The sequence below is a fragment of the Hypoxylon trugodes genome (assembly GCF_022578975.1).
Source record: "Hypoxylon trugodes strain CBS 135444 unplaced genomic scaffold F4822scaffold_5, whole genome shotgun sequence".
Classification (NCBI taxonomy): Eukaryota; Fungi; Ascomycota; class Sordariomycetes; order Xylariales; family Hypoxylaceae; genus Hypoxylon; species Hypoxylon trugodes.
In genome coordinates, this window is record NW_026250020.1 from 3,161,965 (window position 1) to 3,175,275 (window position 13,311).

The following is a 13,311-nucleotide window of genomic DNA, read 5'->3' on the forward strand; positions in this document are numbered from 1 at the left end:
TTAGTTACTTAATGGGGCTTATGTAATGGTCTTAAGTGGCTAATGGGGTATCGCAGTTCTCGGGTTCTGCCCCGCTTTCTACCTATGCTGCTACGAAGGCGAGATGAGATAGCATCGCAAACTTCGCGTTCAACTAAAGGTATGGTAATTAGATATATCAGTGATTTATTTTGGTTTCATTGGGTTTCGCTTGCTTGAGTTAATAACGGAGTGGCTTCTTATCCACAACTTCAAGCCCTCTTAATATCCCAACTCAAGTCCTTGATAGAAACCTCATCATTGGCTTTCTCGTCGTATTCATACCATTCCCCTTCTTGTAAATCTACGCCCTCAAACTTGGTACCAGACTCTATACCATCTGCCAGCCACTCTCCCTGGTATAGAAGTTAACACTGAGTAGGATCCTGTTGCGGAGGGATATAGTTCAAACCTACCTCTGGGCTAAACGATGTAAATTCCAAACCTCGACAGTCGAACTCGATGATGGGTTGCTGTTTTGGTGGTTCGCCTTGTTCATATGCTTTGGGGGCTGTCTTGATTGAACAAGAAGATTCTCGCTGTGTATGCGAAGTATTAGATACTGTTGTCTGGCCTCATGATACATTGCGCAAGGTGTTGTGAGCTTTGGCGCAAACTCACCTTGCAATTCTTGCATTTCCATACGAAGTTCGCCTCTCCTCTGCTACCACTAAGTTCGTTGGTCTCCTAGAAATTGAGTTAATTACTAAAATATCTATCAAACAAGACGAACTATGAGAAGTCTTACAAATCTGCTGACTGCTACCGGATTTCCATGTGTTTCTCGACATGAGGTACATTGGACCGTGAAGGTATACCAGAATGGACTCTCGGTTATATCCTTGGGTCGAAGGTTCGTGACCCTAGAGATTTCCTATTAGCCGAGTATTAATGACTTATTCCATTCAACTATCACTTACCCATTTAATTCGGCAGTTAATACGAGCGCATACATGTTGGGCTTTTTTATGTTTTAATCTTGAAGCCTGAGAAGTAAATTGAACCTCGACGACTCAGCATTATATCGAAGGCATCATGTATTAATCGAGTATCTAGATTAAGTGTATGCATTTATTGGGTGTGAGTGTAACTCTATTATCGATAAGATACGTCAGATCGATCGCGATGTAAGAAGTACTTATATCTTTGTACCTACATGTATCCACTCTCTGCCCAAATTTACTTGGCTTAGCTTCAAATGTTCCGGACTTCATCCACAAACATCGAACCATCACATCATCAAATCAATCCAAACGCGCGGGGATTATGTAAAAGAGCCTCAGAATCGCCAATTGGGCTCTTACAATCCCCGACGATATGCCTAAGTTATGTATTCGCTATTCTCGAGGGCTACACAAGCTCAGTCTTCGTGTCGATGTCGAATATGCCTCCAACCCGGTCGCTCCATTTTGCGACGAACCACCACCGCGGCTCCTCGACGGAAAGTTACGGCTGCTGACCTATTCACCGCGTGTTACAGTACCATACTTGGTACTGCTGTTGTAATTGACACACATATGAAAGAGATTAGGAAAAGAGAGCTTGACGAGAAATTGGAAAGGGCCAGAGCCGCGGTAGAGAAATTGGGTATCCAAGACTCGTCTACTGGCCAAATTGAAGAGGACTATGATCTCGACTTGAGCTCTTCGAATGCCCCGCACGGTCGACGTTATGACCGAAGACGAAAAGAACCAAAGCCCGAAAGTGCGACAAGTATCCTTTTACAAGAATTGGCAGTCTTATGTGAAACCAATCGCCGGCCACTCCCACGCTCATCATGGATACAAAACCAGTTAGATTGGGTAAATATCGAATCTGCTATCGTTGCGGAGGAACGGGATCCGTATAATCAACTTAGGGAACCAAGGAACGTACAACAGTTCGAAAAAACCATCTCGGCAACTGTCGATCTGGTACATCAACTCGTACTGACCGGCAAACTTTTCGAAAACGTCCAAAATCTAGATGGCGACGGAACGCAAGGAGACTATACCAGGACAGAAGATAGATTGGAAGAGTTGAAATACATATTACAAAGCCCGTATTACCCAAGTTATTATCATCCCTCAACAAATCCGGAGGACACCACAAGTACTCGATCCCTTCTTGGGGAATCAATACGGCATATTTTCAATCAGGCCGGGAGTTACAAAGACGTTGTAGCTAAAATATGCTACAATATACTGACATCCACTGCGACTCCGTCCGTTCACACATATAATACTCTCATTGCTGGCTTCAACCGGATTCAACGTCCTGATCTCGCGCAGACTGTCATTGATTCCTATCTTCACAGGACGGGCTGGCCTGCCACCGAACAGACGATTGTATGTTTACTTACCCACTACCGTGAATCTAAAGGAGTAGATGGATTCCGGGACATCATCAAGAGAATGAGGGGAGTTAGAGACCGTGGTCTAAATCTCCGCATTGTCGACAAGGGGCTCATCTATACAGAAAACTGGTTAGCATGGGCCACAGAGAGTTGCGCTTCGCGGAAAAGTGCATTTGTAGAACGCGCACGACGAAGCGACGATGTTTTCAACTGCATGGTGAAGGGGTGGTTATACTGCGGACAGCTGGGGAATGCCTGCACGGCGTTCGTAGCTTGCCTACGTGACCAAAGCTCCGTTCCAATTCAAACCATGCAAGAACTTTTCACAACTTGTCTAAACATGACCGATTACCAGGCAGCGCGGAAGCTAGTCAGGGGATTCGTCAAGAACTTCAAAATGTTCATGGCTCTAGTCGATAGAGTGGTTGGCCAAGAGTCAATAGCGACATCTCGCCAATTTCTGATGAGTATCTCTCACTTGGTGGACCTCTCTTGGTTTCCATTCGAAGAGACTTTCGCGGCATTCACAAAGACCCGTCCTGGAGCCTTACAAACATTCAAGTTCTATATTGACGAGGCGTGTTTCGAGCTTGAGCTACGAGAAGGAGAAAATTCTTTTATGGGCGTGATCGAGGCACTCTACTCGGATGGTCCACTGATAAATCGACTTCAAGGAGCCATCGATATCCTAGATTCTGCTCGGTGGGGCAGGCAAAATGTCACGAAAATTCTTGATGGTCTCAACAGGACAGGAAAAATCCTTGCGGTAGCCAGGAATTCCTGTCAAGTTGAAGAGGAAATCAAACAATTGACCCCTTCAATCAAGGTTACTGCCCTGAAAATGAAAACAGGCTACGATCTCGATCCATCGGGCCTGCTTACTTCTAAATCACCGATGAATCGCTGTCAACGAGATCGCTATGATTCTCTTTTAAATGCTCTAGAGAAAATACAGATTTGCCAAGGTCCGATGACACAGGAGGATATCAAATTACAGCTTATTCGGCATCTACAAGATGCTGTACTAGCAAGGAGTTTTGAAAACTCCGGTAATCTAGAAAACCTATCATTGCGAGCGTTGATATCATTATACTCACCCAAACAACGCATGAAAAACAAATATGAAAATATCGCGAAACTCAAGGGTTGGAAGTTAGTATCGCGGGGACTCAATGTTGCGGAAGACGTGATCAAGGCGACTCTTTTCGCACACCTCGGTGGCTATACGCAGTCGAGTCTTAGGTTCCAATACCCCGATTGGTACAGCATGCCCCTGGAGAAGCTTGTCCGATGTCACCTACGGAGACGTCTTCCTAAGCCCTCCGTAGCCATAGATATCGAACAAACGGATGCCGAATCGCATTGCGAAGAAGCTCTATCAACAATCGTGCCACCAACGACGCGGAGTGACGGAAATGAAGCAAACAATCCCCCCCCGAGAAGACGTGAGTTACGCCGGTTAGAGATGGAGAGGAGATTACGGTTAGGTCTACCAATCCGTAAAAATCATTCAGCGGATCCGTCATTGTTGCGCGATGAGAATACCCCTCTGACCCTCCCGGCATGGGGATGAAGATACGAATGAAGAGTGGGAGAGCCAATGAAGCTGTCCCGATTGAATAGAAGAAAATGGCCTCAATTGGACCCGGAGCAATTCGGCATGAAGACCTACGAGTCTTTGTATATAGACACGACGTGTACCTACATGTACATACATACCTACATTAGACTACCTACATTGTATATGTATAACCGTCTATGAACCGATTTGGAGATATATGATAGCATATTACATGCGTATCTATCCACGCATGATATTTATTATCAAGAAATATAACACATGTTAAAAATTCATGCAGGTCTGCGGGATTATCTTTTGAAATCGAGCTGTTTGTTCAACCACACTCTGATACCTCTATGCTTTTGTAGCAGTACCACCAATTAACCAATCACAGCTCAGGACTTACATCACGTCTCCCCACGGCCAGGATTTACTGGTCCAACTCCACGAACTAAAATTAAGAGGCTTTAAACTTAATGTGCGATGCCTGGATGCCCCATCCAAACTCACCGCCCGAAAAAGGTTAAGAAGGGAAAAGCGGAGCTTGGATGGGTTATTTCCAGGGCAAAAACTGCGTCACTGGAAATACTTAGTATGGAGCTCTTAGTTCTAAGGTTTGGTGAGGGGGAGCTACATCCCACTAAGCTACCTGAAGCTAGGGGTGTCATTACTGCATGTGCTTCCACTCTAGATATCCCGAATACCTCCCACTCTTTACCTGAATAGGTACAAACACATGTGGACAAGCTACGAACACGTTTCGCGGCTTGGGTAGCTTAATAAATAGTTCCCGCTCTTATTTCTAATCATATATCCTTCTTTTTCGTGGTGGTTGTTCTACGCAAGAAAACTCCTATTTATCGATGGCTGTGAATATTAGCCACCGACAGCAAAAGATCCAGTCGACCGGCTATTCATGATATATGTCGATCGCGTCATAGCAGATATTCAGATATTCTGCCGACACTTATAACTATAGTCTTCTTTTCTTCGACGGAGCTCAGTTCAATCTACTTTGTACGTTGATCTTACAATCGCAATCTAGCCCATACACATAAACGAACTAGAAGACCAAGGTATAATATGAAATTTGGGAGAAGGTAGGGTACTCAAAAGAAACTTATATATCCTATAGTGGCTCATTATTCGTAATAGTTTACCTCGTAACCAAGTCCCCGAGTGGGCACCTTCTTACATTGACTACAAGGGTCTGAAGAAGTTGATCAAGACAGCTACTAAAGCTGCGTCGGCGGGAGAATCAGTTGATTTAGCAGGTAGGCTTGGCCCCTCCAGCATTGGAAATATTCCCTAACACAATCCCCAACAGAATTCTTCTTCGCCCTAGACCGTAATCTCGAGGACGTCGATTCGTTTTATAATAAGAAGCTTTCCGAGGCCCACCGTCGCATCAAGCTGCTTGAAGATAGATATGGCCGAAGTCCCGAGGTCGTCGCGGTCCTGGACGAACAGGAGACAGAAGAGTTAATGGGAGCTCTGCTCGACCTACGAAATCAGTTGAGGAACTTACAATGGTTTGGCGAGATAAATCGCAGGGGTTTCGTTAAGATTACAAAGAAATTGGACAAGAAAGTACCGAATACAACTACCCAGCAACGATACATCACAACGAAAGTTGACCCTAAACCGTTTGCTAAGGACACGACTACGGTGCGACTTATCAATGAGATCAACAAATGGCTTTCGGCTCTGGGTGATGCCCAACATGTTGATGATGCCAAATCGGAAATCTCTACCCGATCAGTGCGTTCGCTGGGAAGGGTGACTGCCAAGGCCATGTTCAATATCCCACAACCCACTCTTGACAAGCTAGATGCTGCTATTCGCAAGGACGACGTCGCAACACTGCAGAGTAGCTTAACTAGTGAGAATTTGGTGACACTCGAATCGGCCTCACAAGAAATATTGCTTAATCTACTTCAACGCGCTATATCCGCTCGATCAAAAGCTTGTATCGCGTATCTTCTGCAGCAAATTAAGACCTTGGATGAGCCAGGTGATCTGAACGAGCGCAACTGCATCCACCGCCTAGTTATTCATATCGGGCGGAGCAAATCATCCCTAGCGGGTGATCTGGAACCAAATGCCGTCTCACTCCCAATTAACTCTCATTACAACAGCCACTACGTCGCACCAACTCAGACTAATAGTCTACTGCCCGCGCGGTTAGTAAGGGAGGGTAGTTCCGATTCGAAATCATCGAGCAAACAGGACGAAACCGTGCAGATATTAAATTATGTTCTCGAGTCTCTCCAGGGAGAACAGCGACAGGCTCTAGTCATCAAGGATGCTCTTGGTCGCATCCCTCTGCATTATGCAGCACAATTTGGTTTCGTCGTTCTTTGCCAGATCCTCATAGCGAAGATGCAAGAATGGGGCATATACAACATTGAAGATGGAATTGATGCTCCTGAGTGGCAGGATAATGAAGGAAATGCGCCACTTCATTTGGCTGTTATTGGCGGCCATCCGTTGACGACGAAATGCCTCTTGCAGGGAGATAAGGGGGGCGCTACAAGAAAATTGGTGTCAAAATCTGGTGCAGCGTTGGCATTGGCCACCAGGTCCAATTTCAAAGACATCCTACGAATACTCATTAACGCTAGTATCGATATTAATCGGCAAGACGAGACAGGCGAAAGCGCTCTACACATTGCTGCTAGGTTCGGTCGTGTAGAGTGTACCAAAATTCTGCTCGCGGGTTCAGGCGACCAGAAGGCAAACTTAGAGTTGACTGAGAAGTCATTTGCATGGACTCCTCTGCATGTATCGGCTGTAGACGGGCATCTTGCTGTGGCACAATTGCTCGTGGAAGCCGGAGCGGAAGTCGGGAAAATGGATTCTTTTGGGTGGACGCCGAAGGAACACGCAGCTTTGAGAGGACATTTGAAGATTGCAAAACTCCTTGCAGAGCATATGGTCGATGTTCCACAAGCCCAAGGTCTAGAAAATAGTCAAGCGCCGTCTTCAGCTCCGGAAACGTCATCGCTAGAAGACCGGAGATCAGGAGGAAGCACTCAGGTTACGGAGCCGATTAAGTCATTTGGTCACCGATATCTTAAAGACAGCAGTCTTGTGATGGTGAGCCTAGGCTCCATGGATATGCGCAAGAACATCGAACCTGTCAAGCTTGAGCGTGTTTCCTTAACGGAGGCTCATACGAACCAACTCGACACAGCCCTTTCTATCGTGGTTTCAGCTCAGGGTGCACAAGGAGAACCCACCATCATCGATCTACCCGTGGAAGAAAATATCTCGACTGAACCAATCGTGTTTACTACTTCGGATATTTCAAAGGTCAGACTATTATTCGATATTGTTCCTACTTACTCTGGGGATGAGAAGAACAAGATAGGCCGTGCTGTTGCACTGTTATCTTCTATTCGGCCGTCGATTGGCGCGAAACGAATGAATCTTCAGGGCGATGTATGTGTGCCGATTCTAGGCGCGAACCTAGACATCATCGGTTCCGTCAATTTCAATTTCCTCGTTATCACACCGTTTTCGCATCCAAATATGGAAGTCAACTCTCAACAGACATACTGGAAGAAGTTGTCATCTACCATGGTGTTCGGTCATCGTGGTCTTGGAAAGAATTTCCCTGGGAACAAATCGCTTCAATTGGGCGAGAATACGGTTTCGTCATTTATCGCAGCGGCGAATTTAGGAGCTCACTATGTCGAATTTGACGTCCAACTCACCAAGGATCATGTTCCTGTTATTTACCACGATTTCTTGGTGAGTGAAACTGGTATAGATGCACCGGTTCACACCTTGACCTTGGAACAATTTCTTCATATTAATGATGGGTCACACCCGACATCTGGAAAAGATTCGCCGGAGAAAAAGAGAAATGGAACCGGTGGAAATGGCGTAACGGAGTCCGGACCTAGACAGAGATCACATTCAGTGGACTTGGCCAAGGGTGTTAAGGACAACCTTGACGAGCGAATGAAATACACTCTCGACTACAAAAAGAAAGGTTACAAGGCCAATACCCGTGGCAATTTCGTACAAGCGCCATTCACTACTCTTGAAGAGCTTTTCAAAAAGATACCCGAGAACGTTGGGTTCAACATCGAGATGAAGTATCCGATGTTATTCGAAAGCGAGAAAGAGGACATGGATACATATGCGATCGAGCTCAACTCCTTCTGTGACACGGTTCTGAATAAGGTGTATGACTTGGGTCGGAATCGTCACATCATTTTCAGCAGCTTTAATCCGGATATTTGCCTCTGCCTCAGCTTCAAGCAGCCCAGTATTCCGATTTTGTTCCTAACTGACGCGGGTACTGACGAGGTAAGTGATATCCGAGCTAGTAGTCTTCAAGAGGCGGTCCGGTTTGCAAGTCGTTGGAACTTGCTAGGTATCGTGAGTAATGCAGAGCCATTTGTCAACAGTCCTAGACTTGTCAAGGTGGTGAAGCAGACTGGGTTGGTTTGTGTGAGTTATGGGGTTCAGAATAATGATCCTACTCTAGTACAGGTGAGTCTATTCCTTATTAATATGCTGATGATTGAGTATTGAACTGATTCGATTTTCTATCTAGCGACAAGTCAAGGAGGGCATCGATGCTGTGATCGTGGATAATGTGCTTGCTATTCGGCAAGGGTTGACAGATAGCTGATAGCATTATATGTTAGAGTAGGGAGCTAATTACCTAGGTAGTTACTCCAGTCCTATCGCCGATGCAGCTGCGAAATAAAATAGATAATTGCTTTTGTAGTTTGTTGGGGTGTTAGCGTCTAAATAAAGTGGATGAATCTCAAAATGGATCCACTTTGGGAGATCTGGCAGGTTCTATTCCGTGACTTGTCCGTGGTGACGACATAACCAATGATAAGGTCGATAATCTTGTAACCAATAATTGAGCAAATTGCTGACTAAGTAAGTTCAATTAAGATAAACCGGCGACAAACTTTCACCGAGGACCGGCCGATTGGATAAGGTAAAAGGTGGTACGTAGTAAGAAACGGCTGGGACGATGCGAAGTTTAGCAAGTTTAGCTGCCGGTGATCACATCACCAACGTTTAAACGTTAAATCCAAAAACTTCAAAGATTCGCCGCAATTTTCTTTAGTCCTTTACCCTTTCCCATTCCTTCCTCCCCATTACAACAAAATCGAAAGGGGAGTTTTTCGCGAATCTTGAACTCCCGAGGAGAATGCGGCCTCCTCCCTAGTCATCAATTAGTAGCTAACCGCTCTTCTTCTATTTGTTTTTTTCTTCTTCTCTCTTAGAATTCATTTCTATTTAATGCAGTAGTCATTTGGTGGCGGTGTTTTCTGTCTCTGTCTATTGTCTCTCCCTCACCGGTTTACACACCTCACTCGATCATTTATTGAGGTTGCCGACGATTGTTGCGCTTCTCTCGTACACATTCATAAATAACTTTGTCGAAATATATCACCGACCAAAGAAAAGTATTATTCCGCGACAGCCTTAGGATACGATACTAATTGACGACAACGAGCGAGATCTCCAACTTAGTCGCCATGGCGTTACAAACGTCAGCTCTGCCGAGCATTGCGGCGGCGACAACGGAATTATGGCCAACCATCGCAAAGATTCTAATGGTACCACTCCGAGCCTCTACTCTACCTCCGTTGAACCCGAGATCTCGAACACAAAAAGCCGAGTCAAGTGCGCAGTCGACACCCATTCAACCTAAGCTCTTGGAGTTCCTTCAAGGCGCTCGATCGAATGCGATTGTGCCTACTGTCCCTTCTGTAAAGAACATCTCCACTCCTTTCGATATTCGCTCTTCGATCTCAACCATGCAGCGTGCTACTCTACTTGCGTCGAACCCGGTGGTGCGTCGCCTGCACCCGCAACTGCTCTCGTCTCGGTCTATGTCTACGTCAACCGCTCTACGTTTCTTTCCAAACCGCCTCTCCCCGATGAACATGAACACGCCTCAACGAAGATCTTTTCAAACCGGTGGACTGTCTAGGAACCTGCTCGCTCATATGGAGGAATCTGCCAATAGAAATCCGACCAGCGCCACTGCCCAGAATGCGTTCTACCAGGCCCTCCTACGAGCAAACATGCCTGCCATCATTATTGAGAGATATCAGTCCGGACGGTTCGCTACCAATCCCGCTGCAACCGAGGCCTACCAGAAGGCGCTAAGCGTGATCTCACCTAATGGCAGTCAGGGACTTCAAGAGGAGGATGTCAACCAGACCGTCAAAAATCTACCCGGAAACCTAACACCTACTCAGGTACAAGCTGTAACCCAGGCCCTAGCTGCTCGATCTCGTGGTAGCAACTTAGCTGTTGCTAAGGGTGGTCAAGCCACTGGTGCGAAAGATGGTCCTCTCCACGTCGTTGTTGATGAATCACTCGGAGGTAGCGTCTTCCGCTGGGTCAAATTCCTTCTTTGGTTTTGTCTCTTCACCTACCTCAGTTTGGTGCTTGTGACAATGCTTATCGAGACTCTTAGTATGCTGAAGCGACCCGGCGGTAAAGTCGAGAGTGAGGTCAAGGCTGAACACCAGAAGACTCGATTCTCAGATGTACACGGCGCTGATGAGGCTAAAGAAGAATTACAAGAGATGGTTGAATTCCTCCGCAATCCCGAAAAGTTCTCCCAGCTTGGTGGCAAGCTTCCCAAGGGTATTCTACTGGTTGGTCCTCCTGGTACTGGTAAGACTCTCCTTGCGAGAGCCGTTGCTGGTGAAGCTGGTGTTCCGTTCTTCTACATGTCTGGTAGCGAGTTCGATGAGGTATACGTTGGTGTCGGCGCCAAGCGAGTTCGAGATTTATTCGCTGCCGCCAAGTCTAAGTCACCCGCCATCGTTTTCATCGACGAACTCGACGCTATTGGAGGCCGCCGTAATGCGCGCGACGCTGCCTACGTCAAGCAAACTCTGAACCAACTTCTTACTGAACTCGACGGGTTTGACCAGACTAGCAGTGTTATTATCATTGGCGCGACAAACTTCCCCGAGTTGCTTGACAAGGCTCTTACGCGTCCTGGCCGTTTCGATCGCCACGTATCCGTCGACCTACCTGACGTTCGCGGCCGTCTTGCTATTCTGAAGTACCACGCGAAGAAGATCAAAGCTGCTAAGGACGTCGATCTACAGTCTATTGCGCTTCTTACTTCTGGTCTTTCTGGTGCTGAACTCGAAAACATCGTTAACCAGGCCGCCGTCCACGCTAGCAAGTCAAAGGCTTCCTTTGTCAGGAAAGAAGATTTCGACTGGGCTAAAGATAGAGTAATCATGGGTGCCGAGCGGAAGACTATGGTTATCAGCGCCGAAGAGAAGGAAATGACCGCTTACCATGAAGCTGGCCATGCGCTTATCAGCCTTCTAACGAAGGGTTCCGGTTCAAGTCTATACAAGGTCACTGTTCTTCCCCGTGCACACTCGCTAGGTCATACAGCAGCTCTCCCAGAAATGGATAAGTATTCTTACACCATTAGCAATTATCTGGCGAGGATAGATATGTGTTTGGGAGGTAAGCTCGCGGAAGAGATCGTCTACGGAGTCAACCAAGTCACCAGTGGAGCTTCATCGGTAAGAATCACTACTCCTTCACGATATATCAATCATACTAATGGTATCATCTAGGACCTTCAAATGGCAACTGCTGTTGCTTTCGATATGGTCGCTAGCTTAGGGATGTCTTCTAAGCTCGGAAACATGGAATACAGAAGCCGATACGACACTCTAAGCAGCGAAACCAGAGCTCAAGTCGAAGCCGAGGTGCAACGAACACTCAACGAGGCCTATGAGCGAGCCCGAAAACTCCTAACGGACCACCGCAACGAGCTTGACCTCCTGGCCAAGGCTCTCGTCGAATATGAGACATTAAGCAAAGAGGAGGTTGAGAAGGTCATTCGAGGCGAACCCCTCCGTGATCGTATCGCGGTCCCGAAGGGCCCGATGACCATACCTTCTTCTGCGAAGCCACCAGCTCCAGGTGAGCTTGCGCCACCTGCGCCAGGTGGTGATGGCGGAAGGCCGCCGCCGCCGGTACCTCCGGCGCCCGGTGGACTTGCTCCCTCGAGGATATCGGACGGGAGAGGTGGGGAAAGTGAAAGCAGGTAGTCAGACAGGTCTCCTTTAATACGAAATACCAGTGAATGAGTTATATCTATCTTGTCTATCATGTTTTCCCCTTTCCGATTGCCTCCGCCACTATTGATGGTTTGTTCCGTGGATGGTGATGATGGTGAGTGGAGACTTGTATGGTTGGTGGGTTGGGGATGTGATAGGAGGTACGGTAACGACTATGGTGAGCAGGGCGGAATAGAGGGCATGGTGCACAGCGACAGTCTGTTTTCAAGAAGGGCAGAATGAGCATGTGCAAAAGTAGGGCAGGCAAAACATTTGTGTTCAGCGTTGTCTAATGCATATCTTCTGCCTACTTCTGCTTAGGCACTTCTACTTAGGGTAGGCAGTAAGTAAATACATACGGAAATGGCAAAAATTCGGATGGAAAAAGCGAACGAGATGGGTGGATGGATGGATAGATAGGTACGTGGTTGGGGCGGGGTATTAGTACAGTCAGTGCCTACGAAGTATATATTAACTGCTGGTTACTACTATCACTGCTGCTGTCGTGAGTGTTGCTGGCGGTGTTGGTATTAGTACTGTTGCTGTGACTGGTATCATTCATTGTCATCATGTGTATATGAACGAGGTAGGAGGTTTTGCAGGAAAGGGGAACATAGGAAGAGAAAATAAGAAGTAGAGGTAAATTTAGAGGGTGGGGAGAAGTAAGGAATAGAAAATTAGGTATTTTATCGAAAGGGAGTACTTGCAGATATAGATATGAAGTGTAACGTGTTCTCGTGAAGATGTTGTAGGTCGAGGATAACTTCATATCCTACCTAAGCAATGCCTGTTCGTAAGAGCTGTCGCCTTAAGGATTTGCCTACCTTAGGTAAGGTGGCGGGCGTGATATGAGTGAGTAGACTACCGTATTTAGGATGGTATTAGTCCTCTAGATCATCATTGATGTGGTCATATTCATTTCCTGGTCACGGTTGCCTGTGAAGAGAAAAGTGGTGATAGAAACACATATTCAACACCTGCCAAAAGACACCTCGAACGCTGTAGCAGTATTAGTGTGCCTAAACGCATTCGTACACTATTCTACTCGTCTTATGGTCGATTGGTATCGCAGGTACACGAGTATTGCGGCATAGTAGCTGGGTCGAGATGGTCACGGTCATTGTCGTTAGCCCATAGGTATTAAGGATATCTCGTAACTAATTCATATGAAAACGGATAGAGGGGAAAGAGTCTCGTGTCCAATACGACTTCTATGAAACCATGAAGGCCCATTCAATACAAGAAAGTACACGATATCATCATCTATCTAAGACCACGCCTGAGACGTATTCATAAGTTCAGGCGCC

General features: G+C 46.5%; 4 protein-coding genes across 4 annotated transcripts; 3 read left to right on the top strand and 1 right to left on the bottom strand.

The window, feature by feature from the left end:
• Nucleotides 1-15: 15 nt before the first annotated feature.
• On the bottom strand, nt 16-1,017 carry F4822DRAFT_405055 (DUF866-domain-containing protein). Its single transcript, XM_051458261.1, has 5 exons — nt 939-1,017; nt 767-881; nt 640-705; nt 435-557; nt 16-374 (listed from the first exon to the last, which is right to left on the bottom strand). The coding sequence occupies exons 1-5, from the start codon at nt 971-973 to the stop codon at nt 231-233; spliced, it is 483 nt and encodes a 160-aa protein (XP_051314900.1). The 5' UTR covers nt 974-1,017; the 3' UTR covers nt 16-230.
• Nucleotides 1,018-1,218: 201 nt separating this feature from the next.
• Nucleotides 1,219-4,250, top strand: F4822DRAFT_270410 (uncharacterized protein). The gene has a single exon (XM_051454697.1). The coding sequence runs from the start codon at nt 1,347-1,349 to the stop codon at nt 3,924-3,926; it is 2,580 nt and encodes an 859-aa protein (XP_051314901.1). The 5' UTR covers nt 1,219-1,346; the 3' UTR covers nt 3,927-4,250.
• Nucleotides 4,251-4,819: 569 nt separating this feature from the next.
• F4822DRAFT_270415 (glycerophosphodiester phosphodiesterase GDE1) lies at nt 4,820-8,571 on the top strand. Its single transcript, XM_051454698.1, has 3 exons — nt 4,820-5,014; nt 5,070-5,188; nt 5,242-8,571. Exons 1-3 carry the CDS (start codon nt 4,998-5,000, stop codon nt 8,460-8,462), a joined length of 3,357 nt encoding a protein of 1,118 aa, XP_051314902.1. The 5' UTR covers nt 4,820-4,997; the 3' UTR covers nt 8,463-8,571.
• A 328-nt stretch (nt 8,572-8,899) lies between these two features.
• On the top strand, nt 8,900-12,714 carry F4822DRAFT_405059 (peptidase family M41-domain-containing protein). Its single transcript, XM_051458262.1, has 2 exons — nt 8,900-11,461; nt 11,516-12,714. Exons 1-2 carry the CDS (start codon nt 9,431-9,433, stop codon nt 11,993-11,995), a joined length of 2,511 nt encoding a protein of 836 aa, XP_051314903.1. The 5' UTR covers nt 8,900-9,430; the 3' UTR covers nt 11,996-12,714.
• The last annotated feature ends 597 nt before the right edge of the window (nt 12,715-13,311 follow it).

Coding starts and splice junctions, on each gene's coding strand:
- F4822DRAFT_405055 (XM_051458261.1), bottom strand. CDS start 973: ATGTATGCGCTCGTATTAACTGCCGAATTAAATGG. Junction 706..766: donor CGGTAGCAGTCAGCAGATTT/GTAAGACTTCTC, acceptor CTCAATTTCTAG/GAGACCAACGAACTTAGTGG. Junction 558..639: donor GGAAATGCAAGAATTGCAAG/GTGAGTTTGCGC, acceptor TCGCATACACAG/CGAGAATCTTCTTGTTCAAT.
- F4822DRAFT_270410 (XM_051454697.1), top strand. CDS start 1,347: ATGTATTCGCTATTCTCGAGGGCTACACAAGCTCAGTCTTCGTGTCGA.
- F4822DRAFT_270415 (XM_051454698.1), top strand. Junction 5,189..5,241: donor AGAATCAGTTGATTTAGCAG/GTAGGCTTGGCC, acceptor AATCCCCAACAG/AATTCTTCTTCGCCCTAGAC.
- F4822DRAFT_405059 (XM_051458262.1), top strand. CDS start 9,431: ATGGCGTTACAAACGTCAGCTCTGCCGAGCATTGCGGCGGCGACAACG. Junction 11,462..11,515: donor TCACCAGTGGAGCTTCATCG/GTAAGAATCACT, acceptor GGTATCATCTAG/GACCTTCAAATGGCAACTGC.